At 44.2% G+C, this 19,677-nt stretch overlaps 1 protein-coding gene across 1 annotated transcript; it reads left to right on the forward strand.

Moving 5' to 3' along the window:
• Positions 1-162: 162 nt before the first annotated feature.
• On the forward strand, positions 163-18,681 carry GPLD1 (glycosylphosphatidylinositol specific phospholipase D1). The gene is made up of 25 exons (XM_010198076.2): positions 163-360; positions 3,290-3,345; positions 3,952-4,030; positions 4,513-4,610; positions 5,587-5,697; positions 5,969-6,017; positions 6,488-6,542; positions 7,459-7,566; positions 8,238-8,265; positions 8,354-8,493; positions 9,192-9,257; positions 9,769-9,889; positions 10,400-10,539; positions 11,731-11,917; positions 12,606-12,716; positions 13,462-13,536; positions 13,861-14,017; positions 14,883-15,024; positions 15,546-15,639; positions 15,731-15,824; positions 16,399-16,575; positions 17,251-17,405; positions 17,532-17,558; positions 17,655-17,705; positions 18,604-18,681. Exons 1-25 carry the CDS (start codon positions 264-266, stop codon positions 18,679-18,681), a joined length of 2,496 nt encoding a protein of 831 aa, XP_010196378.2. The 5' UTR covers positions 163-263.
• The last annotated feature ends 996 nt before the right edge of the window (positions 18,682-19,677 follow it).

Below are 19,677 nucleotides of genomic sequence, written 5' to 3' on the forward strand. Positions count from 1 at the left end.
CTGATGGCAGTTACGCTGCCCAAACCCTGGAGATAATACAGGATTCAAGAGGGGAGAACACAGACAGCGTCTTTCTTTTTAATAAACGACCTTATTTGAGGCAAAGAGAAGCATTGGTGTAAAACAGCCTTTCCAATACGACAGTTGTTTACTTGCTGTGTCAGCAACGTGTCTGAAAGAAAAGGCATGCTCTGTAACCTGCGTTTCAAAGGTCACAGTGCTACAGCTCCAGGCTTCTGGAAACCGCAGTGGGAGCCAACAGCATGGCTGGTTTGAAGATTTGGGTCGTTTTGGTGCTTACACTGTGCCATTTCTGCCCAAGGTGCATCTCAAGTGGGATTTCCACGCACGTTGAAATAGGTAAGGCGTGTTCACAATGAATTTTCTTCTCTGTTGAGTTGCTTGGGAAGAGAAGTAAATTGAGATCGGGCTGGAAAGCAAAGGGGGGGAAATAACATGAAAGTAATGAGCATAATTAAAAAGCAAGTAAAGAGCCTGTAGGACAGATGAGTAGTCTGGGCTTGGAGTTTGAAACTTTACTGGTTTTATAAGCAAAATGCTTGAATTGTTTTGGTTGGGTGTTTTTCCATCTTCTAAAACACAGGCGTTATGTAACCGGGCTATTTGTGTCTGTCTCACACAGACAGGGTGTGGGTTGGAGAAAGAAGAGGAATACTTTACGTGGGTTTTGTTCTGTTTAAACTAGGGAATAACAGGGTCATTTGTGGTAGCTGTTGTTTTCAAAACAGTGTGTTAGTTTTGCCACACCTGCATGAAAGAGAGAAAATGCTGTCATGGGATTGTGTCTGTGACTGAGGTCATGAACATTTTCAGCCTCTTTCTGGTAGTTTGTAGCCTGAACAGCCTGGAGTTGTAGAGAATGAAGGAGAGAACTGAGTGAATATCGAAGCAGGGAAATAACTTCTGGTTTGGCTTTCTTGTTGGCAGGTGTTACTTTTAAAACCTAGTTTGTGCTGTAGCTGTTGCAGGGATGCTCGTGAGTAGGGTGAGATTAGTCTGAAATGTTTCCTTAGACTACATGGACAGTTTCAGTTGTTCTTCTGGTTCTAAATCTATTGCTCAGATGATGTTGCCTCTGTTTGGGAAGTCTCACACTTAAAGTACTGAGTGCATGCAACTTTGAACAAGTTAAAGGCTGGATTATTTGTGACATTCATTTGAGTTTGAGAGTTCCTTTGCTTGGGCACCACCCAGCAACCGTTTGCCTTTTCTAATGATGTGTCAAGAAACCCACAGTAATAGCAAGGAGCCATCCTGAGGTTAGGCAAGCAGATACACCTTTGCAAGCTTGGGGCTCAGAGTGTGAGCTTCTGGAAACTTGGAGTGTAAGAGATTTGGCAGTGTATTTGCAAGAAGTCTCCAAAGAGAAACAAGGGCTTATGGATCTGTCCCAAAGCAGTGTGGTTTTATTCTAATTGAGGAAAGATACCTCAAAACCCCTGCATTTGTACGATTGGAAGGTCTTGGTTGTCTGAGGAGCAGTGTGTACACTGAGCTATTGGGTCATAGGTTACTACCAATTTTGTCTGTTTGCCTGAAGAAGACATTAAATGGTATCAGCTCCGGTGCCGCTGCAATCGGTGCTGTTATTAATGCGCAAATAATAGTGAGCGACAATAAGATACAGAAAGTTATTGCCAAATCCAAACACGGAGTATTCCAGCAAAAAGAAATCAACAAGCTGGAGGAAGGGACTCCTCAGACTCAATACCAACACCAAAGTCTGTCCTGGACTTGCTTCTGAAAGTATTTTTTAAAGGGTGAGGAGCTGTGCCCGTTCTGAATGTTGGTCATGCGCAGTGCTGTGTGCAGAGCCGTGCTGCCCTACTTGGCACGGCCTCGTTGCCAGGGGAAGGTCTGAGTTGGGAGGCTCTTTCCCCCCAGAGGCTCTGTGAGAATCCATCACAAACTTCACTGGGGCACTGAACTTGTGGGAGCTGGGCCCATGTGAGTAAGGAGAGAAGTGAGGGGGATGTGGAAGGCAGAGAAAGCAAGCTGCCAAATTGAGGCTGTCCCACAGTGGAAAGAGATGTGTGTGGCAATGGCTGAGCCTTAAAATGATGGATATTTGGTGGTGTTATTTTGAAGTGATTCCTGGTTTGGTATCTTAATGCATTTGTATAAGGATGGTTTAGGTCAATGGGTAAAATGGAAAGTGAGAGATCTTTCCAACCCACACGGTTGTGTCTCGATCTTACTCCAGAATGAGAGTGGCATTTTTTCCTGTGACGTGATTTATTTGGTAAGGATGGAATCAAAAGTCATCCTCTCCTGGCTTATCTGGATCAGTCTCAGGTTGTAAATAGCTTCAAGTGAGGAATGAAACTTTGTGTGGGAATGCATGCAGTTTCAACTGGGTGGCTTTGGAGGTGATGTTGAGGTTTTTTGTAACAGCATTAATAGATAATCCCTAGGTTCTAACATTAATTAGAAGGCGACTCTATTAAAGAGTGACATCAGTTTGGTTCATTCTCTTGTTCTGCTTGCTCCATGAATATTTTGGCAGTAAGAATGTCTGCCCATTCAGTAAATAAATAGTATCCTATAGCTTGCTGACTTTAGATTTTTGTTGGTTTCCATCTGTGTTAAAAATGAATCCAACTGTTCACCACCCATGTTGATTCCTGAGGTACCTTTTGCAACATTAAAGGCAACAGTGAAACTTAAATGTGACTCAGGTGGGTCCTTTACAGGTAGAACTTTATGATCTGTGCTGGATCTTTGTTATGTTTATTATCATGTATATATTGTATGCTGTATTTATTGTGCTTTGTGATAGAGCAGTGGATCAGGCTGCCAAGGAGGGGTTGTGGAGTCTCCTTCCTTGGAGGTCTTCACCCACCTGGACATGTTCCTATGTGACCTGATCTAGGTGACCCTGCTTCTGCAGGGGGGTTGGACTGGATGATCTCTAAAGGTCCCTTCCAACCCCTACCATTCTGTGATTCTATGATACATGCCGGGGGTGATAGTGTCAGCTCAGTTCTGAGTGTGGAGAGTTCCTTTTCCCCAAGATTCTGTTGCTCAGCTTGGGAGCTGGGGATTACAGAGAGAGCTCACTGCTCAGCAGTTCCACGTCATTTCCCTCTCAGCTCCCTAGGTGAGGAAACCCTCTCACCCTTACTTTTAAGGGACCCTGTTTCATGCAGCTGTACCCCTTGGCTCAGGTCTGACAGCGCGGTGTGTTCTGGTTTTGATGATGCTTCTAACAAAACACAGGTCTGGCCACTGCACCTCTCAATCAATACTTCAATATGTTGTTTTTCAGCACACAGAGCTCTGGAATTTTTCATTAAGCGTGAAGGGAATGTTAATTATAGACAGGTAGGAAGCATCATGGCTTGATTGTCTATAGCTTTCTTCTCAACGTTTTTCTGCCTTGTCTTCCCTCCTTTCTTTTCTGTATTGTTTATTCTCAGTAGCATGTGTGTAAATATTGTGCCTAGACTGCATCTTTACCTTTTTTTTTGTTGCTGTTGAAAGTCATTTGACTGCTTCTGATAACTGTTACAAACATGAGACAATTGAAATAACATTTACATGTTGTGTGTGGTTTCTTGTGTTTCCTTCAGTCATGTCCTCTGTGAGTAGTTGTATTAGAAGAATTGGGAGAAGTCTTTTGGAGATTAGGTAGACAGAAAGAAAACAAAATGACAGCAAGGTTTTGGGTTTAGCCCACCACATACACAAATACTTTCCTAAAATGGCCTTTCAGATTACAATGTGCAGTGATTAGTTTTGCTTACAAGGGTTGGGGGCTCTGTGTGTATGTGAGTGAGAGGGGGTGATGGCAACACTGAAATAAGGTGTTTTACCATGATCATAGTTGTATCTTCCTGGATATTTAGTTTTTATCTTTGATGCTGGAGGTAGATACTTTCTGCTGTGCAGTAACATCCCGATTCCTTCTCTCCCCCATCCTTTCCCCAGTTGTTATTAAAGCACCAAGATGCGTTTCAGGCTGGGAGCGTTTATCCCGATGCCTTTTATCCTTCAATCTGCCAAAGTGGTAAGCAAAGCTTTGTGAGTCCGCTATTGTAACAACTGTGGTTTTGTGTCAAGGTCTGAGAGATTTTAGCAGGGTTGAAAATAATTGTGGTGTGAGAAATGAAGCGTGGCCAAAAATGCCTTCCAGCAAAACATCTGCCCTTTCAATTAGTGTTTCGAGCTGTTTTGTAGACCTTTATAAGAAAATAAGGCAGTTTTTGGTGTGTACTGACTCACAGACACAGAGAGCAGGCACAACATTTTCAGGTGCTTCAACCCAACATCCTAGAACGTAAATGAGTATCTCTTTTGAGAGTATAAATCATATAAAAATACACCTCAGTTGAGTCTGGGCCTGTCAGTGGATTGCAGAACATACAAACCCAAACTGAACAGAAGCCTGGTTTATTTTCATACAGAAAACCTTTTCTTTTTCTTTTTTTTCTCCTTTATTTTTTGCCCCAAAAGAATAAATACAATACTGGTGCCATTTTATTGCATTAGGGATATTCCATGATGTGTCTGAAGACACCCACTGGTCACCATTTCTCAGTGCAAGTATTCACTACATCAGAAGGAATTATCCTCAGCCTTGGGAAGAGGTAAGAAAATGTCATTATCTTTTGGCTTTGCTCTCTGATGTTTTCTACACTTGTTTCTACAGTTTCATCCTTTATTGTCATTATTGGCAGATCTGGTTGAGCATTTGACACCTGAAAACCAGCCACCTCATAGAATCCTTACTTGTGAAATCTCAGGCTTACACCAAGTCTTGTTTATGTTATATGAACTACATGGGAGGGAATGAAAACTAGATTGTCCAAAGAGAGAATGATGATTCTATGATTGTTTTCCTTTCCTTACTTGAGAATTTTCCATGTTTTCTCTGCTCACATAAGAGTTGTATAGGTGGAGTATGTACAGCCCCTGAGAGCACACAGTCTAAAACCTCAGCAAGCCTGCCTGTCTTTTGGCTGGGCATGGTTGGTGCTGATCTTGTGAGCTGTTAACCCTTGGGAGGTATAAACTTGCCAAACATTGTGATTCAATGATGGATTTTTAAAAGACCTCTGGAACTCAGAGCCATTCGATGCAGAGCAGTCTTTTCTGGAGGAATGGAATTCCTGTTGCTGATAAATGTATTCCAAAGAACTCTTCTGTTTGTAGGAATGAGTGGTTTCATACCTGGGCTATACTCAGGTGCTTTCACAGCAGGCAACCCTTGCACAGGAATGTCTTTCTCTGCTGTGTGTGCCTGCACAACACCCGTGGAGTCAGAGGGGGTTCACTCCTTGGACACAGAAGCGTTTGTTCCCAGCCCAGAAAAACTTGTACACATCTGATTGGAAGTACACAAGTTGTCCAGACATTAACCAATGAACTCGGTGCCATTGGACTGTATGAAGGGTTTAAAGGTTCTTAAGTCACAAAAAGTGACTCCAGTCTAAAGGTCAACACTTTGTGTTGAAAAGTTTCTCACCTGTATCCTTGTACCATGCACTTAGTAAAATGCTGACCTGCTCTTAAAGGCAGGGGTAAAATTACTGGCATTACTGCAAGTGAATTGTTCTTGTGCAGGCTACAGAGAAGCTGGTGGCTTTCCTGTTTGGAATTGCCTCCCATATGGTGGCAGATGTTAGCTGGCATAACCTGGGCATCGACCAAGGATTCCTAAAGGCCATGGGAGAAGTAAGCCTGCATTATTCTACTTATTGATAGAACTGGATTTGTTGGAAGTGATGGTTTGTCTTTGAACTCTGTGGGGGAGGGAAGAGGAAAAACTGAAGCCCTGTTTCAGGAAGACTTTCAGAGAGATGTTAATGTCACAGGCTCCCAAAGATGGTCAGGTTTGGGATCTGTAGACTTCAGGGCTGCTTGGCCAATTTGTTTCTGCTCATATGTTTGTACAGAAGGATGAGTGAGATAAATGAACGGTTCTCTCGTTTTTCTCTTTCTCCAGATTGATTTTCACGGGTCATACTCAGAAGCTCATAAAGTTGGTGATTTTGGTAATGTTTCTATTTGCTGATTGTAGATCCTTCCAGGGGAATAATTAGTCCCCTTCAAAGCCACGGTGGGTGATTCTGGCTTTCACCCTGTGCAATGCAGGAGCCAAGAATGAGTCCCATGGACACTGCATTCTGCCTCTCCCCCACAGCTTGCAAAGCCCTGCTGTACCTGTCCTCCTGCTCCATGTTTCAGGAGGTGTGGTAGGGCATGTGGACATAATTGCTGAAGGATGCTAAGGTTTAAGTACACTCACTGCTGTGATTTTACAGTATTGTCTGGAAGGATGAAATAAGCAGCATGCTTTCAGGGGAACTCTTTATGAATTCTAAGTGTCCATCTGGAGGATCTAGTGTATAAACATAGGTAGCACAGCCCTCCATAGCTTCATCCACACTGTTACCCACGAGAGGTACATCACAGGTTTGGCCTGGGGGGCTTTCTGGGCTGTTTTTCATTCTTCCATCCACAGGAGGAGATGTACTGAGCCAGTTTGAGCTGGACTTCAGTTACCTGTCATCAGATTGGTAAGATAATGAACGTACCTTCTTTAATAATGATTTCTGCTTACTCTGTGTAGTTGCTGTGCTTAAACACTGTTTTCCTTTTCTTTCCAAAGACACCTTTGTGGCTACTGCAATTTTTCTGAGTTGGGTATTCCTTATATGCTTGTTGATGTCAGGGAACAGTAAATAACTGGACAGACGAACAAAAGAGTCTCACATACCAGAGCACAGTGAGAAAGATTAAATTATTTACCTCTGAAGGGAACTGTAAGTAACTATCTATAACCTAATCAGTGAAAAGGGAATCTCCTAGCAATTAGGTAAATAACTCAGTGAAATAAACCTCACTTAGATTTCCATGTAAGTTGAGGATAAGTCTATGATTCCATGTTTAGGGTTACATGGAGTTCAGGTAAGTTTTAAAGGCATAAAAAGAAGCAGCAGTGTTAGACATACACAACTTCTGCAGTTTTTAACTGAACTAGAACCCTCACATGCCTTTTTTTGCTCGTGTAAACCACAGCACTGCTGATAAAGTGGGTCAGAGAGTCCTTTTGTTGTTCATCTCTGTGTAGAAGGGACAGTTCATCAGTAGAACTCTGTCACCACTGTGGGAAATATCTGTTTGGCTAGGAGTGGATTTGGCACAACGGAGAGCTGCAGGAGATCCCTCCAAGATTATGTGATTATCGAGCCAGGAAACCAGGGTGAGGAGTGTGGAAACTCTTATCAGCAGGATGGGGTGGTTCTACAGGAGAGTGTTGTGCAGAGAGTAGCTGCTCCTGAAATCCTGGTCTTCCTGGCAGTTATAAATCTTCAGGGCCTTCTATAACCTGTTAAGATTTAGAATGTTTTAAAGCAAGCTACTGTTATCACAGAAACTGTGATCAAGTGATGTGGAAAATCTCTTAGGAGAGTACCTTTGTCTTGTTCTTAGGTATGTACCTGTGAAAGACCTAGCAGCTATCTATAAGGAGTTTTATGGAAGAGAGGTCATAACAGAAAGGACAATTACTGACTGTACTTACCTGCTGTTTCTGGAGCTGTAAGTTGAATATTTTTGGGTTTTCACAGGTGAAACATACGCAGGAAAATGATGAGCATCTTATTTGAAGTGCCTTACACATGGAGGCCAGCAATGTAGACTCCCTGCTAGACCTCAATATTAGAAACCACACCAATTTTTCCAGTGGTTAGAATCCAAATTTGGCCTGCTTAATGACTGAAGCTCATTAGCACATTGCATTTTCAGCATCTTAGCTATTGAATGTGTTTATGCCTGTTTGAGAACAGCTGTGTCTGAAACACCATTGCGTTGTGGCCTGTTAGCAACAGAACTGTCAGGTGATGGAAGGAGTGGTGTGCATAGCTAAACAGTTCCCTTGCACACGCTTATGTAGATCCCTTCCAGCCAAGGACTTCCCATAGGTGTTTGAGTATCCTGAGCAGCTTTGCTGTACTCTTCATTTCAGTTAATTACCAATGGTCATGCAGCATTTACAGACACTACGGATCCCTTCAAGTTAAGGACAGCAATAAAGTTAACACCATTACTTCTCACATTATGGCTTTCAAAAATGTATTAACAACCAGCAAGGGAATGCAATGACTTGCACAGCACTTACCATACAGAAGGCTTGAGAAGAGCTGTTTACATAGTTAGGTATTATTAACTGAAGCAGATTGATAGCTGAAGGTTTGGGTTTTTGTTTTCAGGCATGGAGAAAGGCTCGCAGTTGCCAAGGTTGGTGTTCTGTTTCCTTGCTGAAAATGAACATCTTAGCATCAAGACCATGTAGTCAGCCTCACTAAGGATGCTGCCCCTCTCTCAGCTTTTTCCAACGTACGCTGGTAAATCCCCGTTTCTGGTGGACAAGTTCCATGAGTATTTCCTTGGAGGAGTGGATGACATGGCCTTCTGGACAAACAACATTTTTGAGCTGACAAGCCATATGCTGGAGAATGGAACCAGGTATAGCATGCTTCCTGCAATAGATGGAATGCAGTACCCAAGTTCACAGAATCATGCCCTGGAATCTGAGAGGGGGCTGGCTGAGCCTTCTGGTTCCTGCCATCAGCCAGCAAAGATGCTTGGGAAGGTCACATATTTCCTTCAGACATTTAAGGCAAATAGGATTAGAAAGAGTCTAATTCTAACTTTGGAAGCTCGGGCTTGTACTCAGAGTTGTTGTGTTTTTATGGAAGTTGTATCCTTGCACTGCTCCCTTATGAGTGTAACCTTATTGTAAACAACTTTATAGACTGGCAGTGACAACGAATCCATCCATTTGTATGGAAAATGTCACTGCAGCTATTTTGGGAAATGATATTTGAAACACAACAGGGCATAATCTCTTGTGTTCTGTGTTCTAGAATGGCACTTTCCTTGACAGTGCTTTGTCCGTAGAGCTGGGAGGACATGTTTCAATAAGTTTCCTTCAAGAGCCATACAAAGACATGTGAGATGCACGTAGAACTTAATCAAGGCCCTTAAAACCAATATGAAAGGGGTTTGTAAGGAATATAATGATGCTCGTATTTAGAATGAGGAGGATTTATTGAGAAAATGGATGACATCTAACAGAGGAATCAGTAAGGATGCAAGCTGTGGTTTTAGGTTCACCTCTGTTGCAGGAAAACCTTTCAAATGCATCCTGCTTGTTTCTTTAGTGGCTGTGACCTGCCTGAGAACCCTCTCTTTATAAACTGCACAAGGGAGCATGAGGATAGCTACGTGTAAGTATAGCTCTGAAGGGTCAAAAGTACCTGTCTTCTGCTAATAAAAGTAGAGATCTCTTGGTTTATCTTTCTGTGTGTGAATTTGAGATTTTCTTATGTGAATAAGTGAGCTTCATAGAGGGCAACTGTGCAGAACCTGGGAGAGACTTTTACCTTCCAGCCTGAGGACAAGAATCCTTGCCTAGCGCTTGAAGGACTCAGTCTTCTCACTTTATTTGGTTGTCACTCCTTGTTTTGCTAATCATGAAACTGCTGGTTCCTGTTTCCCCTCACCAGAGCTAAATTCACTCCTGATTTCTGTACAAAAAGGAGAATTCAGCAGTTTGGAGCACAAGTGTATGGTGTTCTCCTGGAAGACATCTTACAATAAACCAGCTTAACTGATGTCTCTCACTCTCTGTTTTGCGTGGGGGAAACAGCCACCTGGGTGCATGCAAAATGTTTGCTTTTTGTCAGGAAATACTGAGGCTACAGTAATTGTTATTACTGCCTTTTTTTATTGTAGCAGAGACAAGGAATCAAACCATGACCAGCACGAGAACATGTCTTCTTTGCTTACGAAAACACTTGAAAGGAATATAAGTTACACAGAGAGAGGAGTTCACTTCAACATACAGTCTTGGGCAACAGTAAGTGAGAAGTGACACGTGTCAGGTGAAAATCAGCTCTGTGGAAAATGGCTTTAATTTCTCTCTGAAGTGTTGTGTGATGGAGCAGGGTTTCTGGATGGTAACGGTAGCCTCTGACTTCACTTTGTGGACGTTCCAGTGCTGTTGTTAATCTGTACATTATATGTAGGTTGTAAAAACTGAATATTAACACTTAGCTCATTGTATATTGAAGTTAGAACACATCTTGCAGTGCTAAACCGTTAGTATCTATGTTTTCCAGAACCATGTGGTCACTTTTAGGGGTTAGGCATTCCCAGCAAAGCCAGGCAGTGAACAATTAACAGTGCTTCCTTTACAGCACACACATCCTTAGCTCTTTCTAAAACGGCGCTTATGACCCGAGTCCACATAGCTCAATGTGGTGTTTTCTGTGGGTGGTCACTCAGTTTTTCAGGTGCTCCACGATGTTGCAGAGTTTCAGCCTGTGTTTTAACCATTCTTGTGTTCTTTTTATTGTTTTTGCTTCAGAGTTCCCTGCGTTTGCTGAACCGCGCTTTTGCAGCCGGTGTCCGGAGGGTATTGGCAGCTACACATCAGAGCTCTTCTAAGCACATCTCCAAGCCAGTAGCTTCGTATTTTGTGGCTACACCCTATGCCAGGCTTGGGTGGTGAGTCATATTTTTTTCTTTCCCATCTCCTTCTTTGTTTCTGAAAATATTGAGTACACACCAAAATATTCATGTTGATTCTTTGGATGCTCTGCAAAGGTGCCAGTCCACATCAGTTAGTGGTATAAATCTGGCTGGATGCTTTATATTGTCTGTCCAGAACAAGCAGCTAACCCAGAAGACCTTTCTTTCAGAATGCAGTGGTAGCCTCTTTGTTTCAGTACTCAGTAAAACTGTACCAGGAGCAAAAGTTCCACTAAGATTTGAATTGTAGTCAGATAACTTCTTTTTTTGGAAAGGTGATCTTGGTAGTTTTTTGCACTCTTGCCCTAGTGAAGGAGTTCAATGCTCTGATCAAGCTCAGAGTCGAAGCAACCAAATTAGAACCAACATCATCTCTAGTTCTGCACAGGATAGGAATGTTCTTACCTTGTTTTGGTTATTGGTTGATGTTTGCACAGAATTACCTGCCTGTCCCGAGTCAGTTGCTGATAATGCCTGGAAACACTACAAGACTAGTAAGCAGTTGGAAGATAGATTCTGGACAGAGAAAGAAACATAGTCTCTCCTTGCCAATGAGGTTCTAGCTTGACCTGTGTCAGGGAAGAGTAATAAAATACATTTGCCTTCCTGCTCAGCTTGCATTGTTTCTTTGGACTCAAAAATTGAAGATTTAATTCTTGAGTTTATGTTGCACCAGCCAGTAGTTAGTTCTTTTTTTCCTCTCCATATTCCCTCTCTGAACTCTAACGTGTTACTGGGACTTGTGATCCCTTTGCTTATCTCTCAGATGTCTTGTGTCATGAAGTAAAAATCAACCTTAGAGGGATTCATGGCTCTGTTTTTATTTAGCTAAGGAAACAAACAAAAGAGTCAAATATGTAATAGGAAAAATGCTGTACAGATGCTTACAAAAGTAGCTGGGGAAGGAGAGGCCTTGGTTTACCTGCAAGAAGTAAAGGTATTTCTTAACAGGCTGCCCAGATGGGCTGTGGAGTCTCCTTCTCTGGAGACATCCCAACCCATCTGGACAAGTTCCTGTGTGACCTACTCTAGGTGATCCTGCTCTGGCAGGGGGGTTGCACTGAGGGAGCTTTCAAGGTCCCCTCCAAGCCTTAAGATTCTGTGGTTCTGCTAATGTGGCAGTCTGGAAGCAAATGCAGTGACTTTGTTGACCCCTTTGCTGTACAGGGCAGTGATCTCAGCCGACCTAAACCAGGATGGATATGAGGATCTGGTGGTTGGAGCCCCAGGGTACAGCACACTGGGCCGTGTTCAGACAGGACGGGTGTATGTGGTCCATGGCAGCCAGGCAGGTTTGCCACCAGGGGATCTGGATCTGGATGGAGAGGCTGACCAAGTACTGCAAGGTCATCAGGTGAGGGGTCAAGCCAGATATTTGTCACTTAAAGTTTCCTGCCTGAAAATGTGGTCAATTCTGAGCAAGGGTATTATTAGCAGGGATGAAGATTGTTCCTGGTAAAAGGGTGCCATGAGTTTTCCAAGGCAAAGAACTGTTACTTAAGTCACAGGAATGATTGAAGCAATGGTGATCTCTAGGGTCAATTTTATTACTGTGCCACATAAGTGGGTGTTAGAACATGATTTGTCCTTGAATAAAAGCGAGGTAGTGTCTCTGTAAGCCACAGGATAGCTCAATCTGTTTCTGTGGGTATACACTGGGCAGTAACAGCTGCTGCCTTCTTACAGGGTGTTTTGGTGGTTCACAGCTGTAATGCCATTAACAGGAGAGATCCTGAGTTTAACATCAGTGGTGCATGAGGCTCTGAGCTGGAAATAGCAAAGCAGCACTGTATCGTGTTAGTTCTCTTCTGTTTTAACACCTCCACATCCTCAAACAGAACAGCTGGCTGAGTTGCAGTGTGTTAGTCTGGCAGTTATTACTTGGGAGAGCAGTGACACTAAGGAAGTCTTAAGATGTACTGGGATAGCTTTTTGTTGTCTCTGTTCTTCCCTGTGCTGTGACTGCAAACGTGCAGTGGGTTTTGATGGCTTTGTCTCGAGAATGCCTGTTATTTTCCTGAGAGCAATCCCTCTTCTTTTAGCCTTCAGGAAGATTTGGTTCTGCCTTGGCAGTCCTGGACTTTAACGAGGATGGAGTGCCAGATCTGGCAATCGGAGCACCTTCTGTGGGATCTCAGTTTCTTACTTACAAAGTAAGCCACATATGTGGGTCTCTTGGGAATTTTTTCCCTTCCAGACAGAACATTTTTATGGGTGCATATTAAACAGTGACATGAGAGCCAGGGTTCCTGGTGTTGCTCGGTGTGACGTGGTCATTTAAACACAAACACTTCTGTAACCTTTGTGGGTACTGTGACTAGAGCAATGACAGCTGTCTCTCAGTGGCTTTTTGCATGTTAGAAAGCTAAATCAAATTGGAGCTTGGCAACACTGGTGTACTGGAAAGATAAGGAGCTGTTCATGAAATAGAAGCGTACTCTTTTTCTTTAGAAGAAGACTCTGGAACAGACCCTGTGGGTCATTGAGGCCTTGTTATCTGCTGTCACAGGCCCACAGATACTGAGAATGTGATGTGAACACACACACACTTGCCCACATGACCAAGTTATAGAGGCTGAATGAGTTGCAGCTTACCAGATAAGCCCACGTAACGATCCCTGTGCATTTTCAGCCCACGTGAACCGAGGTGTGTTTTAGTTTAAACCACATCCATGAAGCTTAAAGCTTCTCAGAATTTCAGATACCAACTCAGCTGCCTCAACAGGAGCTGAAATGCTTTGACGTAGGCTGCATTGACAGAAGGCTGTGGTAGGAAAGGTGCAGTTGTTTTCCCAGCCTTTGCAGAACCCTTTGACTCCTTGTGCTTTGTCTTGGATTTCATCCTGGGTGCTGCCCTGCAGCTGCTCTCATGCTGTGTTTGCTTCTCCTGCTGTTTAGGGTGCTGTGTATGTCTACTTTGGCACTCGGGGAAGAGGCCTGGCATCTCAGCCAAACGTTACCATCACTTGTCAGGTATATTGACCAGACAAACGCAGGGCTACATGAGCAGGAGGTGAGGGAAAGGGAATAAGGGGCTTCTGGGCTTAAAAAAAGGGCTGTTAAAATCAAACTTCTAATTGCAAAGGAATTGAGACTGGTGGGGCTGATGCCAGCAGGTGCTTGCCTTGCCTGGTTGTGTGTGGGAAAGACATTTGTGCTCAGGGGAGTGAACAGAAAAATGGAAGTCAGGGGGAGGGAGGGTAATTTGATCAGCCCTTTAGAAGGACATTGCTCTGTTTTGTTACAGAAGTGGTGGTTTCAGTTCCCTTTCAGGCTTAAACTAACTGTTTATTGCAGTATTCCTACTGTAATCTTGGTTGGTCCCTCCTGGCAGCTGATGTTGATGGGGATGGAAATGCTGATCTGGTTGTGGGCTCTCCATATGCACCTGGTGGTGGGCAGCAAAGAGGATTTGTGGTTGCATTTTACTCTTATTTCAACAGGAGTGACCAAGGTAACACTGATTGATTAAATTAACCCTCCTATATTTTATGTGACTGTTGTCTTGGTGCTGGTTGATCATAGGAAAATTCAGGTTCAAAGGGATCCTGGAGGTGGCTGGTCCAACCTCCTGCTCAATAAGGGAACTGCTTTGAAGTCAGAACAGATTGCTCAGGGCTTTATTCAGCCAGGTCTTAAAAACCTCCAGTGATAGAGTATGCACAGAAACAGCTGGTCTTCTTGGTTGTCTTCATAGGGGAAAAAAATATCTTGTTACAGCCAGTATGAACCTCTCTTGCTTCAGCTTGTTTCTTGTCTGTTTTCCTCTCAGCACACGTAGTGAAGGCAGGGGCACAGAAAGCATCCCTTACCCCAGTATTCAGAGCTTTGTCAGGAACATGTCATTGAGATTTCCAGTATAACCCTTCATTTTTTGTGGCTTATTCCATGTGTAAAATTATAAATCACGAGGAAAAGAGGTTTCAAAACGCAGCTGGTTGCCATTTTGGCAAAAGCAAAGCACAGAAGGGATGATCTGCATTAAAGCCAGAGTGATTTGAGGCTCTTCTACCCATCACCCTGGAACATTTACACGTTCTGATAAGCAGTTTCAATGTTGTTCTTTGCCTAAGGAGCCAGTAGTTTAGGGCTTTCCTATACTTTGTGAGGCTGTCACAAGGACCTTGAAGCAGAAGGTGTGTTGAGTAGAGGCTGTCAGCAGTTTCAGACTGAGCAGGCAAAGTTGGCAGTAACTGCTGCCATATCATGGATGGTGTGACTTAGCTCATAGAGACGTGTCAGAGGATGACTGAGTGGAGGGTTGCTAACATTTTTCTATGCCATAGTACACTAAGTTTTATTTCACTTTTATTTTACAGGCCTTCTGTCAGTACAGGATGCCAACTGGATGGTGAAGGGGGAAGAAAACTATGCTTGGTTTGGATTTTCCCTTGCCAGCTGCCAGCTGGACAACGTAACGCTACTGCTGATTGGTAGCCCGACGTGGAAGAGTTGTGCTGGGTGTGTTGTTTAGGACAGCTCTCTGTCTTCTCCATTCTGCCCTACTTCTACAATGTTTAAGATGTGTAATAGGTTAGACTTCCAGCTTTTTGGGAAGTTTCCTCTTGGTCCTGCTTAGAATATGTGTATTCAGTTCATAGTTCCATCCCTTCACTCTTCCTCATGAAGACACTGCTAGAGAGAGAGTCTTTGTTATTTAGAGACACTTCAGAATTTCTTGGGAAGGAGCAGAGTGGGCACAAAAATGCTGAGGGGTAAGCATGCCTGAAATAACCCTTTACATAGCACTTTGAGACAGCATTCTTAAAAGCCAGCTAAACACAAAGATGTATCGGGAGCTAAAGAAGTGTGTGGGCAGCCCCAGTCTATAAGTAGTTAGAGCAAGGCTGGGAATTACTAAAACAGATTGGTCAAGCACTGTTATTCCAAGCTAAAAGGGGAAGATATTTTCAGAGGAGCAATCCCAGCTGAATGCACAAGGGTTTGTCATATATAAACTGTATTTTGCCTTGTAGTTGGAGCTGCAGCCCCTCGTCAGTCAAGCAGAGCGTCGGGAAGGTGTACGGGTACAGCCCCCCCAGCACGCAGCCGTGCTTTGCTGTGACAGGACACAAGGTGAGGCTCCTTCTGTGGCAGGACACCTTGGGAGTGATTTGAAGGGAAGTGACACTGCAGAAATGACGTGGGTGTGTTTAAAACCTCACAGGCCATGGGCAGGATGGGAATGTCTCTGGCCACTGGGGTGATGTCTGTGGCAGGGATCACCAGGACGGTCATGGTGGTGGGTGCACCTACTGCAGGTATGTCCTGAAAACAGGGAACAATTTGTGCTTTGGGATGGTTGTTTCTCATTAACCAGAGGGCAGATACAAAGTTAAAAGACAGAAGAGACTTTTTAAGTTGCAAGGTGATTAACAATTGGAGAAAAGTCCCTGTAATCCTCCGTGAGTGCCTTAATTCCAGAGTCTTCTGTGCCTCAACTCTTTTCCTTCCTTAAAATTAGCTTAGCAGCATTACTACCTTGTGTGATTTATGTAGCAGTGATTTGCTAGCAGACTGCCTATTTCTTTGGCTTAAACCAACAGGGTGTTTTGTCCTAACTCTGGCAATAAGCAGTGAGGAATTAGCAAGTCAGATTGTGGAGTTCTGCCTTTAACTTGAATGTGTTTTTTCCCCCAGTACTATTGCTAAGAGAGAGTTTTTGTGCTAGTTAGTGTTGATGCCATGTAACGTTTGATCTTGTTTCATAAATTGTATTACTATTGTGCATGTCACCTAGTGCCAAGATTACCTGCTGCCAGTGTATTGCAAGTGTTCAACCTGAGTTCCTGTGTCTGCTGTTCAACTTCTGTTACTTGTGTTGTTTTTTCACAGACAGCCTGTCTAGGACTTCATTCATCTCTGTGGTGCGGCACCAAGCTGGACTGGCTCTGGTGTACGACCTGACCAACAGCACCAAGCCCTCTTTGCTCAGCACCTTCCGTGGGGACAGGAGGTTTTCTCGCTTTGGAGGAGATGTGTATTTAAGCGACCTGGATAACGATGGACTAGGTAAAGCTTGGTGGATCTAGATCAGAGGTGAAGTGTTTTACTTTTGGCAACAAGGGGAGACTGATCACCTACATACAAGTGCCACATCTGGAGTCCTGTGTCCAGTTCTGGGCTCCCCATTTCGAGAGTGGTAGAGAACTGCTGGAGAGACCAGTGCAGGGCTACCAAGATGATGAGGGGATTGGAGCATCTTTGATGAGGAAAGGCTGTGAGCCCTGGGGCTGTTTAACCTGGAGAAGGCTGGGGGGGACGGGACAGTCTTTGCTCTGTGGTCAGTGACAGGACAAGGGGTAACGGGCACAAGCTGGAACACAGGAAGTTCCACTGGAACAGGAGGAGAAACTGCTTTGGTGCTGAGGTGAGGGAGCCCTGGCCCAGGCTGCCCAGGAAGTGTGTGGAGGCTCCTTCTCGTGTGCCCCCTGATTGAGGGGAACCTGCTTTAGCTGTATGAGCTCTGCAGGGCCACTGTGAGATTCTGTGAAGTGCTAGACACAGTCTGCTTCCTCAACCAGCCTGTTCCAGCTTTCCATCACACTTCACGGGGATCTAAAATCCCAAGCAGCTCCGAGATGGAAGCATTCTGTCATCACGAACAGGAACTGCCATTGCCAGCTGTCCCGTGGTTTGGTTCAGCATGACCTCACTTGTGCTGTGTGATGTTGCCCTCGGTTGCAGACGAGCTGCTGGTGACGTCGCCGCTGTGGGCATGGGACGTGGTGCTGCCCGGGGCGGCCGCCGGCCACGTGTACGTGTACAGCGGGATGCAGCTGGCCTCGGGGGATGTCACGGCACACTGCTCCTCCTGGCTGTCCTCCTGCCCACAGGACTGGGTGAGCAAAGCTAAAGCTCAAGTGGGGACGCTGCCTCAAAGCGTCAGCTAATGACACTGCAAATGCCTGGTGTGATTCTCTCCACTGAGGTTTTCATTGGTTGTTCTCTCGTTTTTTCTCTCTCAGGCACAGTATGTCCTCATTTCTCCTGAGGTAAGCAGCCAGAAAACAAACTGCTGAGAGAAACAAAGAAGTCCCACTTTATGAAGACCCCCTATCAGCATTATAACAGGCAATGTTATTTTACAGGAACACTCAAGATTTGGGAGTTCCGTCATCACTGTGAAAGCTGAAAGGAAGGTGAGAGAAATTACTGCTGTCAGTTGCTTTGTAACATCCTTCTACCTCATTTGCATATAATAGCCAACACCTCACATCTGTTTCTTTACTTGTTTGCTGAAGTCTTAAGTGCATTACATAGTAATTAAGTTTTAATTTAAGTCGCTCTCTGAACTGATAATTAACTTATTGTATGGGTGGATGAAGGATGGAGTTGCCAAAACTTTGCCACCCGACACCCAAATTAAAGAGGTCACTTCAGAATGCCCTGATATCTATATGACTTGAGAAAGGCTGTACAGCAGATCAAGTGGAGGTGCCAGCTGCCTTTTAGTGCTCATGCAAAGTGGATGCTCAGCTGTGGGGTGCCCCAGGTATTGCACCTCCCCTCTCAGGTGGTATTTCCAGGCTACCTGTCCTCACTGTCCCTCTCAGTGAGTGCAGTTCCTGTGTCCAGTATTTCCAAGCACACACAGGCCCAGTTCTTACCTGGGTGACTTTGGCTGTGTTTGTGTACGCATTTCAGTTTGTTCCCCTCAGATGCCCATTGATTTTACCCAAAGTCAGTCTGTACATTTGCCTGCTGCACTGAGAGCCCTAGTTTTCATCTTGGAGATTGCTTAGTGCTGGTTCAGCTGGCACCAGTCCTGTCCATGCTCCATCTGCCTTGATCTTGCCCCTGAGAAACGGTTTATATTGGTAAGATTTAATTGCCTGGTTCCATCTTCCAGTTCTGAAAGCTTGTCCAATCATTTTGTTAACCCCTGTTTTGTTGAGGCGAGTGGCTCGCTGCTTTCTCCTCACACCATTTCTGTAGGACACTAATGGTGTGGCCAAACCTTGGTTCCCCTGAAGGAAGCAGCAGGCAGTGGTACAGCCATGGCTGTGTTTTAATAGTCCTTGCTCTCTGTCTCTGCAGAAACAAGTTGTAGTGGCAGCAGAGAGGAGTTCGGCCAAAGCTCGACTGGGTGGAAAACTTTTTGTCTACTCGCTCTAAAAGTTGTTGGTAGCCTCTAAGAGCAGGACATGGCTGGTAGAGTATGAAGTACAGTATCGAGGGAGGGACGGTCACTGGTTTTAAGCAAGGGGGAAGATGGGTGTTCACAGTGGTCTGACTTACAAACCGACCAAAGCTTTGTCAGTTGTCCAAAAGCACAGATTAATTGCTATGAGCAGTAGAGTCACTTAACCTGAACCAAGCTGAAAAGCTTTTTAAGGCTGCCAGCAGCAGCAGGCTAGGCCTTGGTGGCAAGATTTGGCTATTTTGAATGTTCAGTGGTCACTTTACTGTCACATCTGAGTATTTTTGTGACAAAACCAGGAAAGAACAGCCTATAACTTACAATTCCTTGGATCCTTTGATACAGCCAGGGATTGTAAGGCACCAAAAGTTGCTTTCAAAATAATAAGCTTGGAGGAGAAGCAGCTCCAAGCCGGCCAGAATGCTGGATGCCCAGGGAGAAAAGCCCAAGCCAAACTGATTTAGGAAATGCTTTTGGACTTGTAGCTCAGACTACTCTTGACACCCTTTCTTTATGTTTTCATGCCTCATTCCATGACCACAGCAACTTAGAATTGTTACCAGCTTTTATTGTTAACAGTATTATCTTCCTAGAACGTTGACTTTGTAAGATGCAGGTTTCTCTTGAGTGTGCATCAATTCTCTATTAAACAACTTAAGCAGCAAGATGTGATGCTGTTATTACCCACAGACACATACATGTACCTATTTTCCTCTCTCTTGCCTTCTTCACAGCCCCAAAGCATTATTTTTGTGTTAAATAACACAAGCCAGTGGAATAGCACAGGATTCTAAAGGTGATACTCTGAGAGGACACCCCTTAACTTATTCCCTTCTTTGGAACTGTCTCTCTAAGGGAGGTTGTTCTAAAGCACAAAAATGGTGAGGGGCACAGTGATTTGATGTATAATGCTTTTTGATATCTCTGTTGGGGACTTCAGCTTGTCCAAGTGGCAAAACACTTAAAAGAGT

The sequence above is a fragment of the Colius striatus genome, chromosome 4, assembly GCF_028858725.1.
Source record: "Colius striatus isolate bColStr4 chromosome 4, bColStr4.1.hap1, whole genome shotgun sequence".
Taxonomy (NCBI): domain Eukaryota; kingdom Metazoa; phylum Chordata; class Aves; order Coliiformes; family Coliidae; genus Colius; species Colius striatus.